The sequence below is a fragment of the Erythrolamprus reginae genome, chromosome 1 (genome assembly GCF_031021105.1).
Source record: "Erythrolamprus reginae isolate rEryReg1 chromosome 1, rEryReg1.hap1, whole genome shotgun sequence".
NCBI lineage: Eukaryota > Metazoa > Chordata > Lepidosauria > Squamata > Dipsadidae > Erythrolamprus > Erythrolamprus reginae.
In genome coordinates this window covers 66,287,980-66,302,920 of record NC_091950.1, presented here as the reverse complement: position 1 = coordinate 66,302,920, position 14,941 = coordinate 66,287,980, and the positions used below count along the sequence as shown (strand labels likewise).

At 39.6% G+C, this 14,941-nt stretch overlaps 1 protein-coding gene across 1 annotated transcript in view; it reads right to left on the bottom strand.

The window, feature by feature from the left end:
- Positions 1-3,743: 3,743 nt before the first annotated feature.
- The window catches only part of SPTLC2 (serine palmitoyltransferase long chain base subunit 2), a 53,692-nt gene continuing 42,494 nt past the window's right edge, over positions 3,744-14,941 (bottom strand). The window contains exons 10-12 of the mRNA XM_070754029.1: positions 10,490-10,625; positions 9,798-9,927; positions 3,744-5,697 (exon numbers count right to left, since the gene is read on the bottom strand). Of these exons, the coding sequence (XP_070610130.1) occupies positions 5,578-5,697; positions 9,798-9,927; positions 10,490-10,625 (386 nt within the window). The 3' untranslated portion in view covers positions 3,744-5,577. The remainder of the gene's footprint in view (positions 5,698-9,797; positions 9,928-10,489; positions 10,626-14,941) is intronic.

The following is a 14,941-nucleotide window of genomic DNA, read 5'->3' as shown; positions in this document are numbered from 1 at the left end:
CTTACCAGAGGTCTTCAAACTTGGTAACTTTGCTGGCTGGAGAATTCTGGGAGTCCACATGTCAAAGTTGCCAAGTTTGAAGACCTCTGCTCCTTACAATGAGACATAGTGATCATGGACCTCTTTGAGATCCAAATGTACAATATAGCATGAAGGTATTTCTGGGGGAAGGATTCTTATGATTCCTACATGGCACTTGTCATTATGGCACAAAAACATACAGAATATCACAGAAGTGAGAACATGCCCTTACATTTTGTAAATATTTAAGTATATTATTATCATTATATTATTATTATTATTATTATTATTATTATTATTATTATTATTATTATCATCATCTCCGTAGACTCGGGGCAGCTTACAGCAATAATAAAAACAAATATAACAAATATAATATTTAAAATATATTTTAAAAACCCTTATTTAAAAAGCAAGACACACACACAAACATATCTTTTCATGTGACAACACGGAAGAAATGACACTTGGCTACAATGTAAAGTAGTGAATATACAGCTTGTATAACAGTGTAAATGTGCTGTCCCCTCAAAATAACACAACAGATAGCCATTAATGTCGAAACTGCTGGTAATAAAAGTGAGTACACCCCTAAGTGATAATATCCAAATGGGGCCCAAGTAGCTGTTTGCCCTCCCTGGTGTCATTTGTCTAGTTAGTGGTTAAAGGTCTCCGGCGTGTTAAATTTGGTATTATCATGCTCAATCTGTCATACTGGTCATGGGAAGTTCAATATGGCACCTCATGGCAATGAACTCTGAGGATCAGGAAAAAACAAATTGTTGCTCTGAGTAAAGATGGCCTAGGGCCTAGGCTATAGGAAGTTTGCCAAAACTCTGAAACTGAGCTGCAGCATGGTGGCCAAGACCATACAGCGGTTTAACAGGAAAGGTTCAACTCAGAACAGGCCTCACAACAGTTGACCAAAGTTGAGTGCCATGCTGTGTCATATCCAGAAGTTGGCTTTGGGAAATAGATGTAGGAGTACTGCCAGCATTGCTGCAGAGGTTGAAGGGATGGTGGGGGGGCCAGCCTGTCAGTGTTCAGACCACGTCACACAATGCATCAAATTGGTCTGCAGGGCTGTTGTCCCAGAAGGAAACCTCTTCTAAAGATGGTGCACAAGAAAGCCTGCAAACCGTTTGCTGCAGACAAGCAGACTAAGGACATGGATTTCTGCAACCATGTCCTGTGGTCTGATGAGAGCAAGATAAACTTATTTGGTTCAGATGGTGTCAAACGTGTGGCGTCAACCAGGTGAGGAGTACAAAGACAAGTGTGCCTTTTTTTACAGTCAAGCATGGTGGTGGGAATATCATGGTCTGGGGCTGAATGTTCTAGGGAGCTACAGTTCATAGGGGAAACCATGAATGCCAACCTGTACTGTGACATACTGTAGCAGAGCATGATCCACTCCCTTTGGAGACTAGGCTGCAAAGCAGTATTCCAACATGATAATGACCCCTACACACCTCTAAAATGATAATGGCCTTGCTAAAGAAGCTGAGGGTAAAGATGATGGCCAAGCATGTCTTCAGATTTAAACCCTACCGAGTATCTGTAGGGCATCCTGAAATGGAAGGTGGTTGTGTGCACAATCTCTAACCTCCACCAGCTCTGTGACAACATCATGGAGGAGTGGAAGAAGACTCCAGTGGCAACCTGTGAAGCTCTGGTGAACTCTTATGTTCAAGAGGGTTAAGGCAGTACTGGAAAATAATGGTGGTCACACAAAATATTGACACTTTGGGCTCCATTTGGACATTATCACTTAGGTGTGTACTCACTTTTGTTGCCAGCAGTTTAGACATTAATGGCTGTGTGTTATATTATTTTGTGGGACAACAAATTTACAGTTATACAAGCTGTATACTCACTACTTTACATTTTAGCCAAGTGTCATTTCTTCAGTGTTGTCACATGAAAATATATACTATTTACAAATGTGAGGGAATGTACTCACTTCTGTGACATACTGTAAATCCAAATGTCTTGATTTTGCATGATTTTAAAATCAGATTCATCCAATACCAATAATCCATAAATAGGAATCTCAGGTACAAAGCAAAACATGGTGTAATTTATGATAATCAGAATATATGGTATAAACATGATAGTGATGGCTAGATGGATTTCTTGAAAAAACCCTGAAAGCAATTTGTCTTGAATCCATATTATGCATCACAATGGGTCCAAAAGAATGCTGAATTTAATACAATTTCTTGTACATAGGTAGATGTGACCTAAGATTTGTTAACAGTTCTGTATGAATACGGTGTAATTATTTGGATCCATGAGGATCTTTCCTATATATCACACTTTTTCAACACTTTGCCAAAAATAATCAGATCTGACTGATATGATTTGTCAGTAAAACAAATCTGTAATTACTTTCATTTAGATCCTATATAACATTTATACAGACCTATGTATCTGATCAAGGCTTCTGCATCATGGTAATGCACAAAACTGTTCCATGATGTGAACTGTGATTTAACTAATTTTTCAGTGGATAACCTATTAAAATTAAACCAATAGGGAAAGAACCAATTCTCAGATTCACATTTGTCTTGGTGGCATCCAAAGCAATTAGATCTATTATTCTGATAGTGCATTCAGTGCTGACAAAAAGATCAAGTTGACTTCAGTCTAACTGCAGAGTGAAATATTCATGATCACAACCAACATTTTTTGACCCAGGAGTGGCTGCAACTGGCAAAGAAAATGTAATTGTGAAAAGGCTGTACTTGCTGTTCAAGTGGGAGAAAGTAGCCAGTGACAGCCTGCTTCACTTAAGGAAGCATGTTGCATGCAGAGCAAGGGTGGGTTCTAACTTACCTTGCTGCTGGTTCGCTTCCTCCCATGCCTCATGGACACGCGCACGCATTTGCAGTGCCAAAAAATCCAGAAAGAAAAAAAAGCTGAAAACAAGATTGAGACCACATCCACAGTACTAGAAACTTAGCTTCTGCACATGCTATGGGGAAAAAAGGCAAAACCAAATGGCGACCGCATGCACAGTGCCAGAAACTTGTCTTCTGCGCATGCACAGTGCCAGAAACTTGTCTTCTGCGCATGCTCAGAAGAGAAAAAAAAATCGATCGAACAGGTTTTGTGATGTTATCATGACATCACCGGCAGGTCACTACTAGTTCGGGCGAACCGGTCCGAACTCACCTCTGATCCAGAGTCAGAGATGGACTATTCCTAGATGATAGTTCTATTAGCAGATCAGAACATGAAATCAACTCCACAGCTATCTTTATTGAAATCTTGAATGATTCTTACCAAAAGAATAATTCAAGTCCCATTTTGCTGTAAATTCTCATTCTAGACTATTGACTTAAGGAGGTACCTGTCTGAACTACTGTATTTCCAAATTTTAAAAGTTCATTGCTTTAGCTCTTGCTACTTTGCAAAATGGTCTACTTTGAGACTTGCAAAATCCTATTACTATGACCTTACAATAAAGTTAGAAAAAGTGTTCGATCTCATAGGTTTCACTTAATTTCAGCTCAACATCGATGAGCATTCTAATTCTATGATTGTCTGGCATATAAAAATTGCTACCTCAGAATTATAGGGTTCTATGTGTATATGGAATATATACCCACATAGAACCTTGTAATTCTGAGGTAGCAAAGTGTCAGTCACTATTATGGCTTTTTATTCTGCAAAGAATTTTCACCAACTTTTTTTTTTAAAAAAAATGTTCAAACACCTGCTTGTGAACTCTTTATTAAGCAGAACACAAATAGATTTTGTCAAGCAGTTTCTCAGCTTAACATGCATTGTTATTTTCTTAAAAGTCAATGTAAAATCTGCTTCTCTTTTTCCTCCCTTCCCACCTGGCACCCAAATTTGTATGACTTCCTCACAGTGTAAAAAAGTTGTATTTTTGGAAGAAATTAAAAAGTTAATTAAAAAGTTCATTTAAAATATTTAACATTTATTTTAAAAATTTAGGATATATATACATTATTACCAACAGAGAAGAGTAGGAGCACAGTGCAATTTAAGATTTTCAAATTGTAACTTCTAGTGCAAGCCTGTTTAATGACCACAAAAATATGGGCCACCATTAGCCAATAAGCCTCTGGCTCCATATATTGTTGGGGTTTCCCCCCCCCTCAATTTGTTTCCCAACATTCTCTAGAGTTATACATTAAATGCAGATAATTTTAATACAAAGTTCAGTGACATACTGGTCCAAGAAGGTGCATTTGGCAAATGGACAACACAGATATTTGCATTTTTCAATGCACTTATGTATTTTGAGATTTTGGTAATGATGTCACTTTTTGACATAATCCAACTGCTTTGTACACATTTTTATTGAGAAAACATCATTTTGTTAGCTGCCACAAATAGCTATATACATAAATTATTTTTCCATCAGATCATAATTCTTTCAGTGGTCCCCAAAATATTAATGATATCATGTGAAGTTCATAGAGACAAAATTGTCTCTTAATTTTTAGTTTAGATTCTTCAGTCAGCTTCATAATCAGAGATCTAAAAAGTCACTTTAAAATCATATCAGCAACTGAAATTCAGAACTTTATATAGAAAATGCTTCATACAGAAAATTCTAATCTGTCAGAACTCAAACTTCAATGCTTATTCTATTATGAAGTTTGCTCAAGATAATTTGCTATGTTAGATTTACATGGTAACTATTATAGCTTCACTGTGTAGGATATGATAATTGAATATTTACCATACTGGGGAAAATACAAACTCCTTGATGGAACACATTAACCGAATTCACAAGAGTATAATTTTGTAATGCTCTCTATGAAGAAAATATGAACATGTAGAGTATGCATAAGTAATTCCATTCAAGAAAAAGAGAATGCTCACATAAAACTCTCTCCTGCTCTCAAATATTATTTGATACTTACCCAAATACAGAAAGCTTAATACTCAGCCTGAAAACCCAAAGTGGCCAATGGTCTGGAAGACTTCTTTTGTGCATTGATGAACATAATATTCCTTAAACTTTTTTGTCAATCACCATAAAAAGGCACTCTCCCAACAGCATGAAATAATGGGGAAGGGAAATATTTAGGTTTATTCTTTCTCTTCAGCATATGTTAATTAGCTATCAACAGTCTCCTCAAAAACCTTAACTTATTCACTTGACCAGTCATATATACTGAGGAAGGTCAGACATTTGTAAAGAGAAAGTAATAGAAGCCCTGCAGCATTTACTAACACACCAACAAAGTCTCCATGGCGGAATGATGAGTAATTCAGATGTGCCAATAGAAGCCAAAGGGATCTTACTGCAACATAAATAAGAAGGCAGCATCTTAAAAATGCAAGGCAGGCACCCACCCTATAGCTGGACCTTGAAGTAACGGGAATAAAAACCAGATTTGTTTTGCCATTTACCACACATAATTTAACAGCTCTTGTGGCCACTTGAATTTGGTAAGTAAAAAGTCATTCTGTGTATGCCGAGCAGTCATTAAGTGTTGCATTCGAGAACCTTGGTCTTTGAGCCATATAAAGTTCTAAGGATACTCAATTCACAGAAGACATCAAAAGAGTTCAGTCATCTGTCTCTTCATATGTTGTCTCATCAAAAGGTCGGTCAAGGAGAGGTACCACTCGATGACGAGAATATTTCAATTGCAAGAGATTTCCAACTTCATCAATTTTCTTTAAAGTCTGGAAAAATAAAACACATATAAATTAAGTTTACTGCTTGGAGTACAGAAATGCTACAGCTAGAATTTAAAGAGCTAGGTCAGTGATGGCGAACTGACATGAGAAGCCATATCTGCTGGCACGCGAGCTGTTGCCCTAACTCAACTCCAGTGCACATGTGTGTGCCGCTCAGGTGATTTTTGGCTTGCGTGGAGGTCTGGGAAGGTGTTTTTGGCCTTCAGAGGGCCTCAGGGTGGGGGGGGCATTTTCACCCTCCCCAGGCTCCAAGAAAACCTCTGGAGACTGGGGAGGGTGAAAAATGGGCCTACTAGCCCATCCAAAGTCAGAAAATGGGGGAGCGGTGGGATTGTGCACACATTCATGGGGGCAGGGTAGCACAGGGGGTTCACACATGCATGCAGGCATTGAATTAGGGGTATGGGCACTTGCACCTGCGTGTGCTTTTGGCACCTGAGGAAAAAAAAGGTTTGCCATTACTGAGCTAGGTAGTGTTTTGGTGTTTTAATTCTTTCCAATGCTCCCTTTCATTTCATTAAGAATGGCAAATACGAAGGAAAAAGTTTCTTATTTTGCAACATCAGATGCGCAGCCAATGGAATTACAGCAATAGCATATAGACTCAACATATTTTTCGGATTATAAGATGCTCCGGACTATAAGGCACACCTAACTTTTGGGGAGGTTAACAAGAAAAAAAATCTGCCTCTGCTTCCCAGCAATTTAGTTCTTTATAGCAAACAGCAAGGTCAGCTTCAGCACCGTCTGATTTGCATGAGCAGCTGATTGGCGGTCGGATCTGCCTCCTGGAATACCACCTATCAACTGTTCCAGGCTGCAGGGATTGTCATCGACCATCACTACTGTCGCCGCTCATCGCTGCTGCTGCCTATCCTCACCACCTGGAATGGGCCAAAAATAGGGCATGTGTAGGCTGAAAATAGGGTGCAAATGAAGGCAGCGATAGGCGGCAGCAGTGATGGGCATTGACAATGACAATGGGTGGTGGTGATCCCCGCAGCCTGGAACAGCTGATAGGCAGTATTCTGTGAGGCAGATCCAACTGCCAATCAGCTGCTCATGCTAAATCAGGCTGTGCTCAAGCTGACCAAGCTGTTTGCTCCAAGGAGACAAGTTGCTGTCAGGCAGAGACCAAAGGTTGGAAGCCAGCAGGGCTTTGGCAACATTTGCTGTGTAAGACACACAGACATTTCCACTTTTGAGGGTGGATGAAAGTGCATCTTATACAATGAAAAATATGGTGTAGTGTTTTTTTCTAAGCTGTTTAGAGTCCTGTACTCCAATCTAACACAGTGTGATTTTGTATTTATTTCATGAAACTGCTCAATTGCAGTATCTACCGAAATACAGCAAATGCTGCTTATGAATAAGCATACCACCAAAAATGCATTCTATAAATGCTACAGGGCCAAATGTAGACACCGAAAATATCAGCTTTAATTTTAAGAAAGTAGAGTTCAAGATCTTGAGCCAAGTTTGAAGTGTTAAGGTTCCAATGAGATCTCTAAATATAATCTGATAGGCTTAGTAAGGCATCCTTTCAAGACTAACAGAAATAAATAAGATGGCAGGCAAATGCGGTTCAGAAAAATCTGAATCAAATTTTGAAGTTGAGTATCTGAATCCCTGCTCATTTTAAAAAATATATTCTGAATTTTAATGTTTGATAGTTTTTTTATCCATCAGCAAGGGCAGATGAAACGTGGCTGGATCTTTCAGCATGACAATGATCCCAAATACACCGCCAGGGCAATGAAGGAGTGACTTCGTAAGAAGCATTTTAAGGTCCTGGAGTGGCCTAGCCAGTCTCCAGATCTCAACCTTATAAAAAACTTTTGGAGGGAGTTGAAAGTCCATGTTGCCCAGCGACAGCCCCAAAACATCACTGCTCTTGAGGAGATCTGCATGGAGGAATGGGCCAACATACCAGCAACAGTATGTGCCAACCTTGTGAGGACTTACAGAAAATGTTTGACCTCTGTCATTCCAACAAAGGATACTGTATATAACAAAGTATTGAGATGAACTTTTGTTATTGACCAAATACTTATTTTCCACCATAATTTGGAAATAAATTCATTAAAAATCAGACAATGTGATTTTCTGGATGTATTTTCTCATATTGTCTCTCATGGCTGAGGTCTACCTATGATGTCAATTACAGGTCTCTCTCATCTTTTTAAGTGGGAGAACTTGCACAATTGGTGTATGACTAAATACTTCCCCCCCCCCCCCACTGTATTAGTTTTATATCCTGCTTTTCCTCCAAGAGCTCAAGGTGGTATAAACAGCATTTCTTGTTGCTTTTATCGTAAGATTTTTATTAATATTGATTGTTTCTTCGTTGCTTATTTGACCGCCTATGACAATCATTAAGTGTTGTACCACATGATTCTTGACAAATGTATCTTTTTCTTTTATGTACTCTGAGAGCACATGCACAAAGACAAATTCCTTGTGTCTCCAATTACACTTGGCCAATAAAGAATTCTATTCTATTCTATTTCTTCCTCTGATTTTTCCCGATAAAACAACCATGTGGGGGGGAAGGGGAGGGTGAGAGAGAGAACCTTGAAATTATAATCCCTCTCAACTTTTATCTTTTCACATTTGCTCCAATTTATGAAGCAACATCTGGGAAATGCTCTGCCAAGCTCTTACTTTATGAATGATTCAACAGATCTTATCCGATTCAACAGATCTTATCCATTCACAACCACTTGCATTCAATAGTCAAGAACATAAAATTAACAACTGAGTGCCATATATCTTCAAAGCTCAAAGTGGTGAAATAGTTGGGAGCTTTTCCCTGTTCATTGCCCCAAGTTAAATAATCTTCAAGGAATTGAAAGAGGACAAGAAAAAAAGAGATATAAAAGTAAACATGGCCAAATACTCTATATCTTAGTGTTATTTTATTTTAGGCAACAGCTCAGCAAAAAATATTGTATGGGAATAATTTGTGGTTTATTTTATCTTGAAAGATTGTTATTCTTGGAACTTAGATTTAGGATTTTATTAATTTAAAACAAAGAGTGGCAGGTGACCTGTGGACACTACAAAGGAAAAGGCACCAGTGAACCATGATTTCAGGAAAGTACATTTTTCATTCTTGAAAGGAAATTAAGAGCCTACAGGAATATATTTTATATACAGAAAATCTTTGCTCTGATTCAGGGCCAAAGTTATATCAAAATGACCCTCTGAATAGAAACTGTGTGGATGCAGAATAATTGAAAAAATGTACATGTTATTTTACATTATTCATCCTATGCAAGTGGCCGCCAGGAATTATCATCTCTATTTTTCATGAAACATCCTCGTTGTTCTGATTTATTCTGTCTCAAGTTGTTACTATCTGATCAACCTGATCTCATTTTACTGACCACCTCTAACTACTGCTCTCTAGCGTGTACAGTATGTTGTAGTACAGTGATGGTGAACCTTTTTCCCCTTGGGTGCCAAAAGCCTGTGCACGCATGCCCACACCCATAATTAAATGGCCCCCTGTCCCGATGCATGGGACCCCTGCGCTTCTGTGTCCCTTGTGCATGTGTGCGCAACCCCCCTGCAGATGCATACATGACACAGACACGGTTTTGGGCCTGGGGAATGCAAAAACGCCCCCGTGCCCCCTGGAGGTCCAGAGGCCATTTCCCGACTTCCAATGGACCCACTAGGTTCATTTTTCACCCTCCCCAGGCTCCAGAGGCTTTATTGGAATGGGGGGCAGAGGGCAAAAACGTCCTTCCCCCCAAAAAAGTCCTCTCAGAACCTCTGTACAAGCCCTGTACTTACCTAGCATCCAAAATGGGACACGTGCAATTCCTGGGATGGGCAGCTGGGTGGGACCAGCCACAAATCAGCTGTCCAGGGTACACATGGCCCAAGGAATGAACTCATCAAGTCTCTACCTCAGTCAGAGATCTCTCCATCTGGATTTACTAATGTGTCCTAGACTCACATGATTCACTCCTGAACAAAGTCTTTCTTTGGTGTCTAATTTTTATAGCTCGTTATATTTAACAAGAACATACTGATTTTTAGAGAAGGACAAAGCAGACACAAAAGTAGATACTTACATTGTCAAGCATCTCTTTGCTGTGAGATGCAGATAAACAAATTCTTGCTCTGGATTCAATGATTGGTGTAGCAGGAAAACCCACTACGATGACACCTACGTTTCGTTTCAACAACTCTTGTCCAAATGCACTGCAAAGGAACCAAGGCAGAACTAATGAAACCACAACACAAACAAGATTGGTGCTGTTTAGTACAACAGGGGGGGGGGGGGGGGGGTTAAGGAATGCCTGAGAGATTATTGTCAACTGCTTTGACTTAATATCTGTACACAAAGACATCTTTTGTTCAATCTTAAGGTGACCTTAAAAAAAAAATCCACTATATTAAGTTCTGAGAGCTGAAAGATTCTATGTGGCAGGGGTTGTCTTTCAACAGGCTACTTGTAACTTAAACTTGAAGGTCTCTGTTATAACACAGCAACTTCAGCTTCAGTACTAATTTATTAAGAATTCTACTACATTCCTCTCTAGTTAACAACAGTATTACTCAGTACAAGTATAGGAATTACTTAGTATTCTGCAGTTCTACACTGCAGCAAAAAATAAATCTAAGCCTGTTGACCTTAAATAAGGTCTATTAAAAATAAGATTTGTCTCCAACATTAGGAGTTTTTAATCTGGTGCCACAACATGTTCTCTTTTAAAATGACTACGTTTCAGGATATATACTACGAACTATTTCCAATTGTTACCCAATTTTTCCTGGCATATAGAGCATCAGAGGTACAACAGGAGAATCTTCATTTCCATATAGTATAAATCCCATTTTCTTAAGTTCTCTTCGGAAGTATCTGGTGTTTTCCGCCAACTGTTGTATGCGCATCTTGCCTGGAAAAAATAATGAATCCAGTTTTATCACATTTTTGCAAAACCATGCTACTACATTAATGTAATTTTGAATAGTTCAACAAAAATTCCTGCTTTCTTCTACTGACTAAGAGAGGCTGACTAGTCCAAATTAACCATGCTGGCTTTGTGTCTAAGGCAGGATTAGAATTAGGTTTTCTGGCTTATAGTGTAGGGCAGTGATGGCGAACCTTTTTTTCCTTGGGTGCTGAAAGCACATGTGCACGTGCTATCGCACATGCGCAAGTCCCCACAACCATAATTCAATGCCTGGGGAGGGCGAAAATGGCTTCCCCTATCCCCCGAGAAGCCCTTTAGGGGCTAGAAACAGCTGTTTCCCAGCTTCTGGTGGGCCTGGTAGGCCTGTTTCTCATCCTCCCCAGGTTCCAGATGCTTCCCTGGAGCCTGGGAGGGCAAAAACACCCCCCCCCCCCGGAGGCCCTCCAGAAGCTGAAAACATCCTCCCAGAGCCTGAGTTAGGGTTATGGCTCACGTGCTAGCAGATATGGCTCTGCATGCCACCTGTGGCACCCACACTATAGGTTCGCCTTAACAAAGTTATCGAAGGTTAACTAGCCACTCTCAGATTCATATCGACATAATACAAAAACATAGAAGCAAAATCCCTCAGCATCAATATTATGAAAAATGTATCCCACTTTCATTCATATGAGAAATTCAAATTAGAACCTTAAGATGGAGAACGTATTTAATTTTTAGAGACTTCTAACCATAAAATACAAAGAAAGGATATACAGTCATACCTCGTCTTACGAACCTAATTGGTTCCAGGGGGAGGTTCGTAAGACGAAAGGTTTGTAAGATGAAACATTGTTTCCCATAGGAAACAATGTAAAGTCAATTAATCCGTGCAACCCAAAAAAAAACCCGCAAAAAAACCGCTGCCGCCCGGCTGTCACCTTTTAAAACAGCCTGGGGGCTTCTCAGTGACCTCCCGAACGCCGAACGCCAAACCCGAACTTCCGGGTTCGGCGTTCAGGAGGCCGCCGAGAAGCCCCCAGGCTGTTTTAAAAGGTGACAGCCAGGCTGGGGGGCTTCCCAGCACCCCCCCAACCCCGAACCCGGAAGTTCAGCAAAAGTTCGGGGTTCGGGGGGGTGCTGGGAAGCCCCCCAGCCCGGCTGTGACCTTTTAAAACAGCCGCGCGGCTTCCCAGCTGTCTCCCGAAGCCGAACGCCAAACCCAAACTTCCGCGTTCGGCGTTCGAAGACAGCTGGGAAGCCGCGCGGCTGTTTTAAAAGGTCACAGCCGGGCTGGGGGGCTTCCCAGCAACCTCCCGAACCGAACCCGGGGTTCAGAAAAATTTTGCCTCTTCTTACGAACTTTTTTCGAGTTACGAACCGGCGTTGGGGAGGCTGCTGGGAAGCCCCGCCCCCCGGCTGTCACCTTTTAAAACAGCCGCGTGGCTTCCCAGCTGTCTCCCGAACGCCGGTTCATAACTCGAAAAAAGTTCGTAAGAAGAGGCAAAATTTTTCTGAACCCCGGGTTCGTATCACGAGTTGTTCGTAAGACGAGGGGTTCGTATCTTGAGGTACCACTGTAGTCTTAATATATTATTGATTTTCCTACATATATAAAAAGAAACTGCAAAACAATTTTAACAATTATGGAATAGATAAAAAACAACGGAGTCTGATTTATAATTGCACTATTATGCCCACATTTACTGTTTTCTACTGCATGCAGAACTTAAGTGCTATCTGGATAAATCTATCACTCATCATCTGTGAGGTTCATCTTGTATCCATTCATCCAAATTTCTTGAATTACTGAATATGTATATGTAGATTATATGGGGAAATTTTCTCAGATGTGTAATTGTACTCTAGCAACAGAAAGCAATACTGATTCCCCAAAGATTTATCAAATCAGATTTTTAAAAATTCCTGCTGAAGGTGTTTTCATTAAGCTGCCAAAGTTTACATCAGCAGAGAGAACAATGCAAATTTATTTTACTATCGCTTATATAATACTGGTCCAATTCAGTGAGACCTGGGGAGATTTCTTTCTCTTCCCAGTATCCAATTACAAAGAAAAATACTATACCACATCTAATTATGAACTTCTTATAACTTTTACATATATCTTTAAAAAACAGCCCACAAACAGATGAATGCTACAACAACAAAATAATAACAACGTCATGTTTAAAGTCTTTCTAAAGGCAGAGTAAATTTCTTCCATCATTTTCTTCCAGGCTTCTTCTTTTTCTCTGGCCCATCTGAATCTAGTATGTTTCTCTCCTCTTGGCTCGCCCACCAACTAATCACCTCCCAGTTGAAACATCCTCTGAATAGAGGACAGTTCAGACTTCTCTGCTCTATGTTAGGGAGAAGTGTCAGCTGATGTTCCTAGTTTCTCTATGCCAAGCTTCCAGCTTTTGCTTGCAATTAATCCTTCTGCCAATAAAAAAAGGGGGGAGGTGTTTCCAAGCTTTCCTTTATTCCTTTTTTCTCTCGGTTTTACCAGAGCCTGTTTTTCAGCTAACTCTTTCCCTCCTCTCTCAAACTTATTTTTTTCTTCCATTGTACTTGGCTTCCCACTACCTGATTTTCAGAGGCTGGGACTCCACATTCTTGGAGCCAGTTGGTCTACCAACTTATCTCTTTTCAAAAGCTGCTCTTCTATTTACCCACTGTCTCCAACAATCCTGCTATGTGCATCCCACAACCATTTAGTTTAACAATTTTTAATATTTTTTTGCTATGCATCAATTTCTCTGTAAACCATTGGTTGCAGAGAGTATCACTCAAGCTTGCTGAATTGATGTGATGTTCTGCAATAGATCTTTCAGCTGTTTAGATTTTGTGTTATATTTCCTCACTCAAATACAGGGGTAGATGGTGTAACTGGAGAATAGTTAAAAATAAATTTTGCTTATGGAGTGCCTATGCCACTGACTCATTGTGTATGTACATGCTACAGGGGTGCTTGACAAGAAATATTAGAACACTATAGAATTGATATTCTATAGTTATATTCTATAACAGAATCTAAAATTGTCACATGATCAGGATTTCTGACATTCCTTGACTGCTTATTACGAGCAAGCTAAGTGGGGAAACCACCAGAAAGTCAAAAGTCACAATCAGGTGAGGTCCCTGCTTACTAATATATGTGGTCTTCACTTAACAACAGTAACTAGGACTGTTGTCGTGTTTTGTGATCATATCACTTAGTGACAACAATTCCAATCCCAATTGCCATTGTAAGTCAAGGACTATCTGTATGTCAAATATATTTAGAAAAGTTTGGAGCAGATCAATGTTGGGTAATGAGAATGATCAGAATACTAGAAACTCAGTGGTAAGGAAAATTTTAGAGCAGCTAAAGATATTCAGTTTTTATAAAAAATGAATAAAATGAGACAGACGACAATCTTGAAATACATGATAGAATGTCATGTAAGTCAAACTAATCTCCTTTAGTGTAGAATGCAGGACATTTATGAATGGATTTCAATTACAAAGTTCTGTTCAAATGTCAAATTATTATGGGCTGAAAGCTGACAATTAAGTCTAAATACTGAGAAAATAGTTAAATTCATTGCAATTTAGGGAACCTCAGATTACAGTGCAGCTGTTTTTCAAGATTAACGCCTTCAAAGTATAAACACCAAACAATAGCATAACTGAAGTCTAAATTAGATGATTAGGGGAATGTAGTGATTCACAGAGATGTAGAAAATGGCACTGTAAGAGTGGATGGGACAAGAGAGAAGGAAGATCTGAAATCATTGACACTAAGGAGTCTGAGAGACAGGGAAATTAATTTAATAACCAGCATACTCGGGATAAGGACATTCTACCGCCCCTTCTCTGAGGAGTGGGGGAGATATAGAATGACTCTTGACTCTGAGCAAATTGTGACTTTACCACCTGAGACCTTGGTGCTGTTGTTATTTGCTGCTGACTGGGTTCACTTTAATCAACTGAATTGCTACACTATTACCTATATTTTATATATTCTATATTTTCTATTTGTATTTATTTCTTTTTATTAGTATTTTAACCTTCAGTATTTTAATTATAAATTGATTCATATTTTAACTAAATTATTGGGGGGGTTTTTTAGTGATGGATAACTGGGGTGGGCATAGGGTGTATGGAGCAAATGATTGGTATGGATGGGACGGATGGGATGGGTGGGGTCATAGTATGGGTGAGATGAATGGGAGTGATGTAAATAATACACTTGGCCAACCTGGCGCCGAAAAGGCAGGAGGGGGAGGGGCAACTATCTCTGGGGTGACAGAGGGTCAGGATATCTCAGTGCTGCT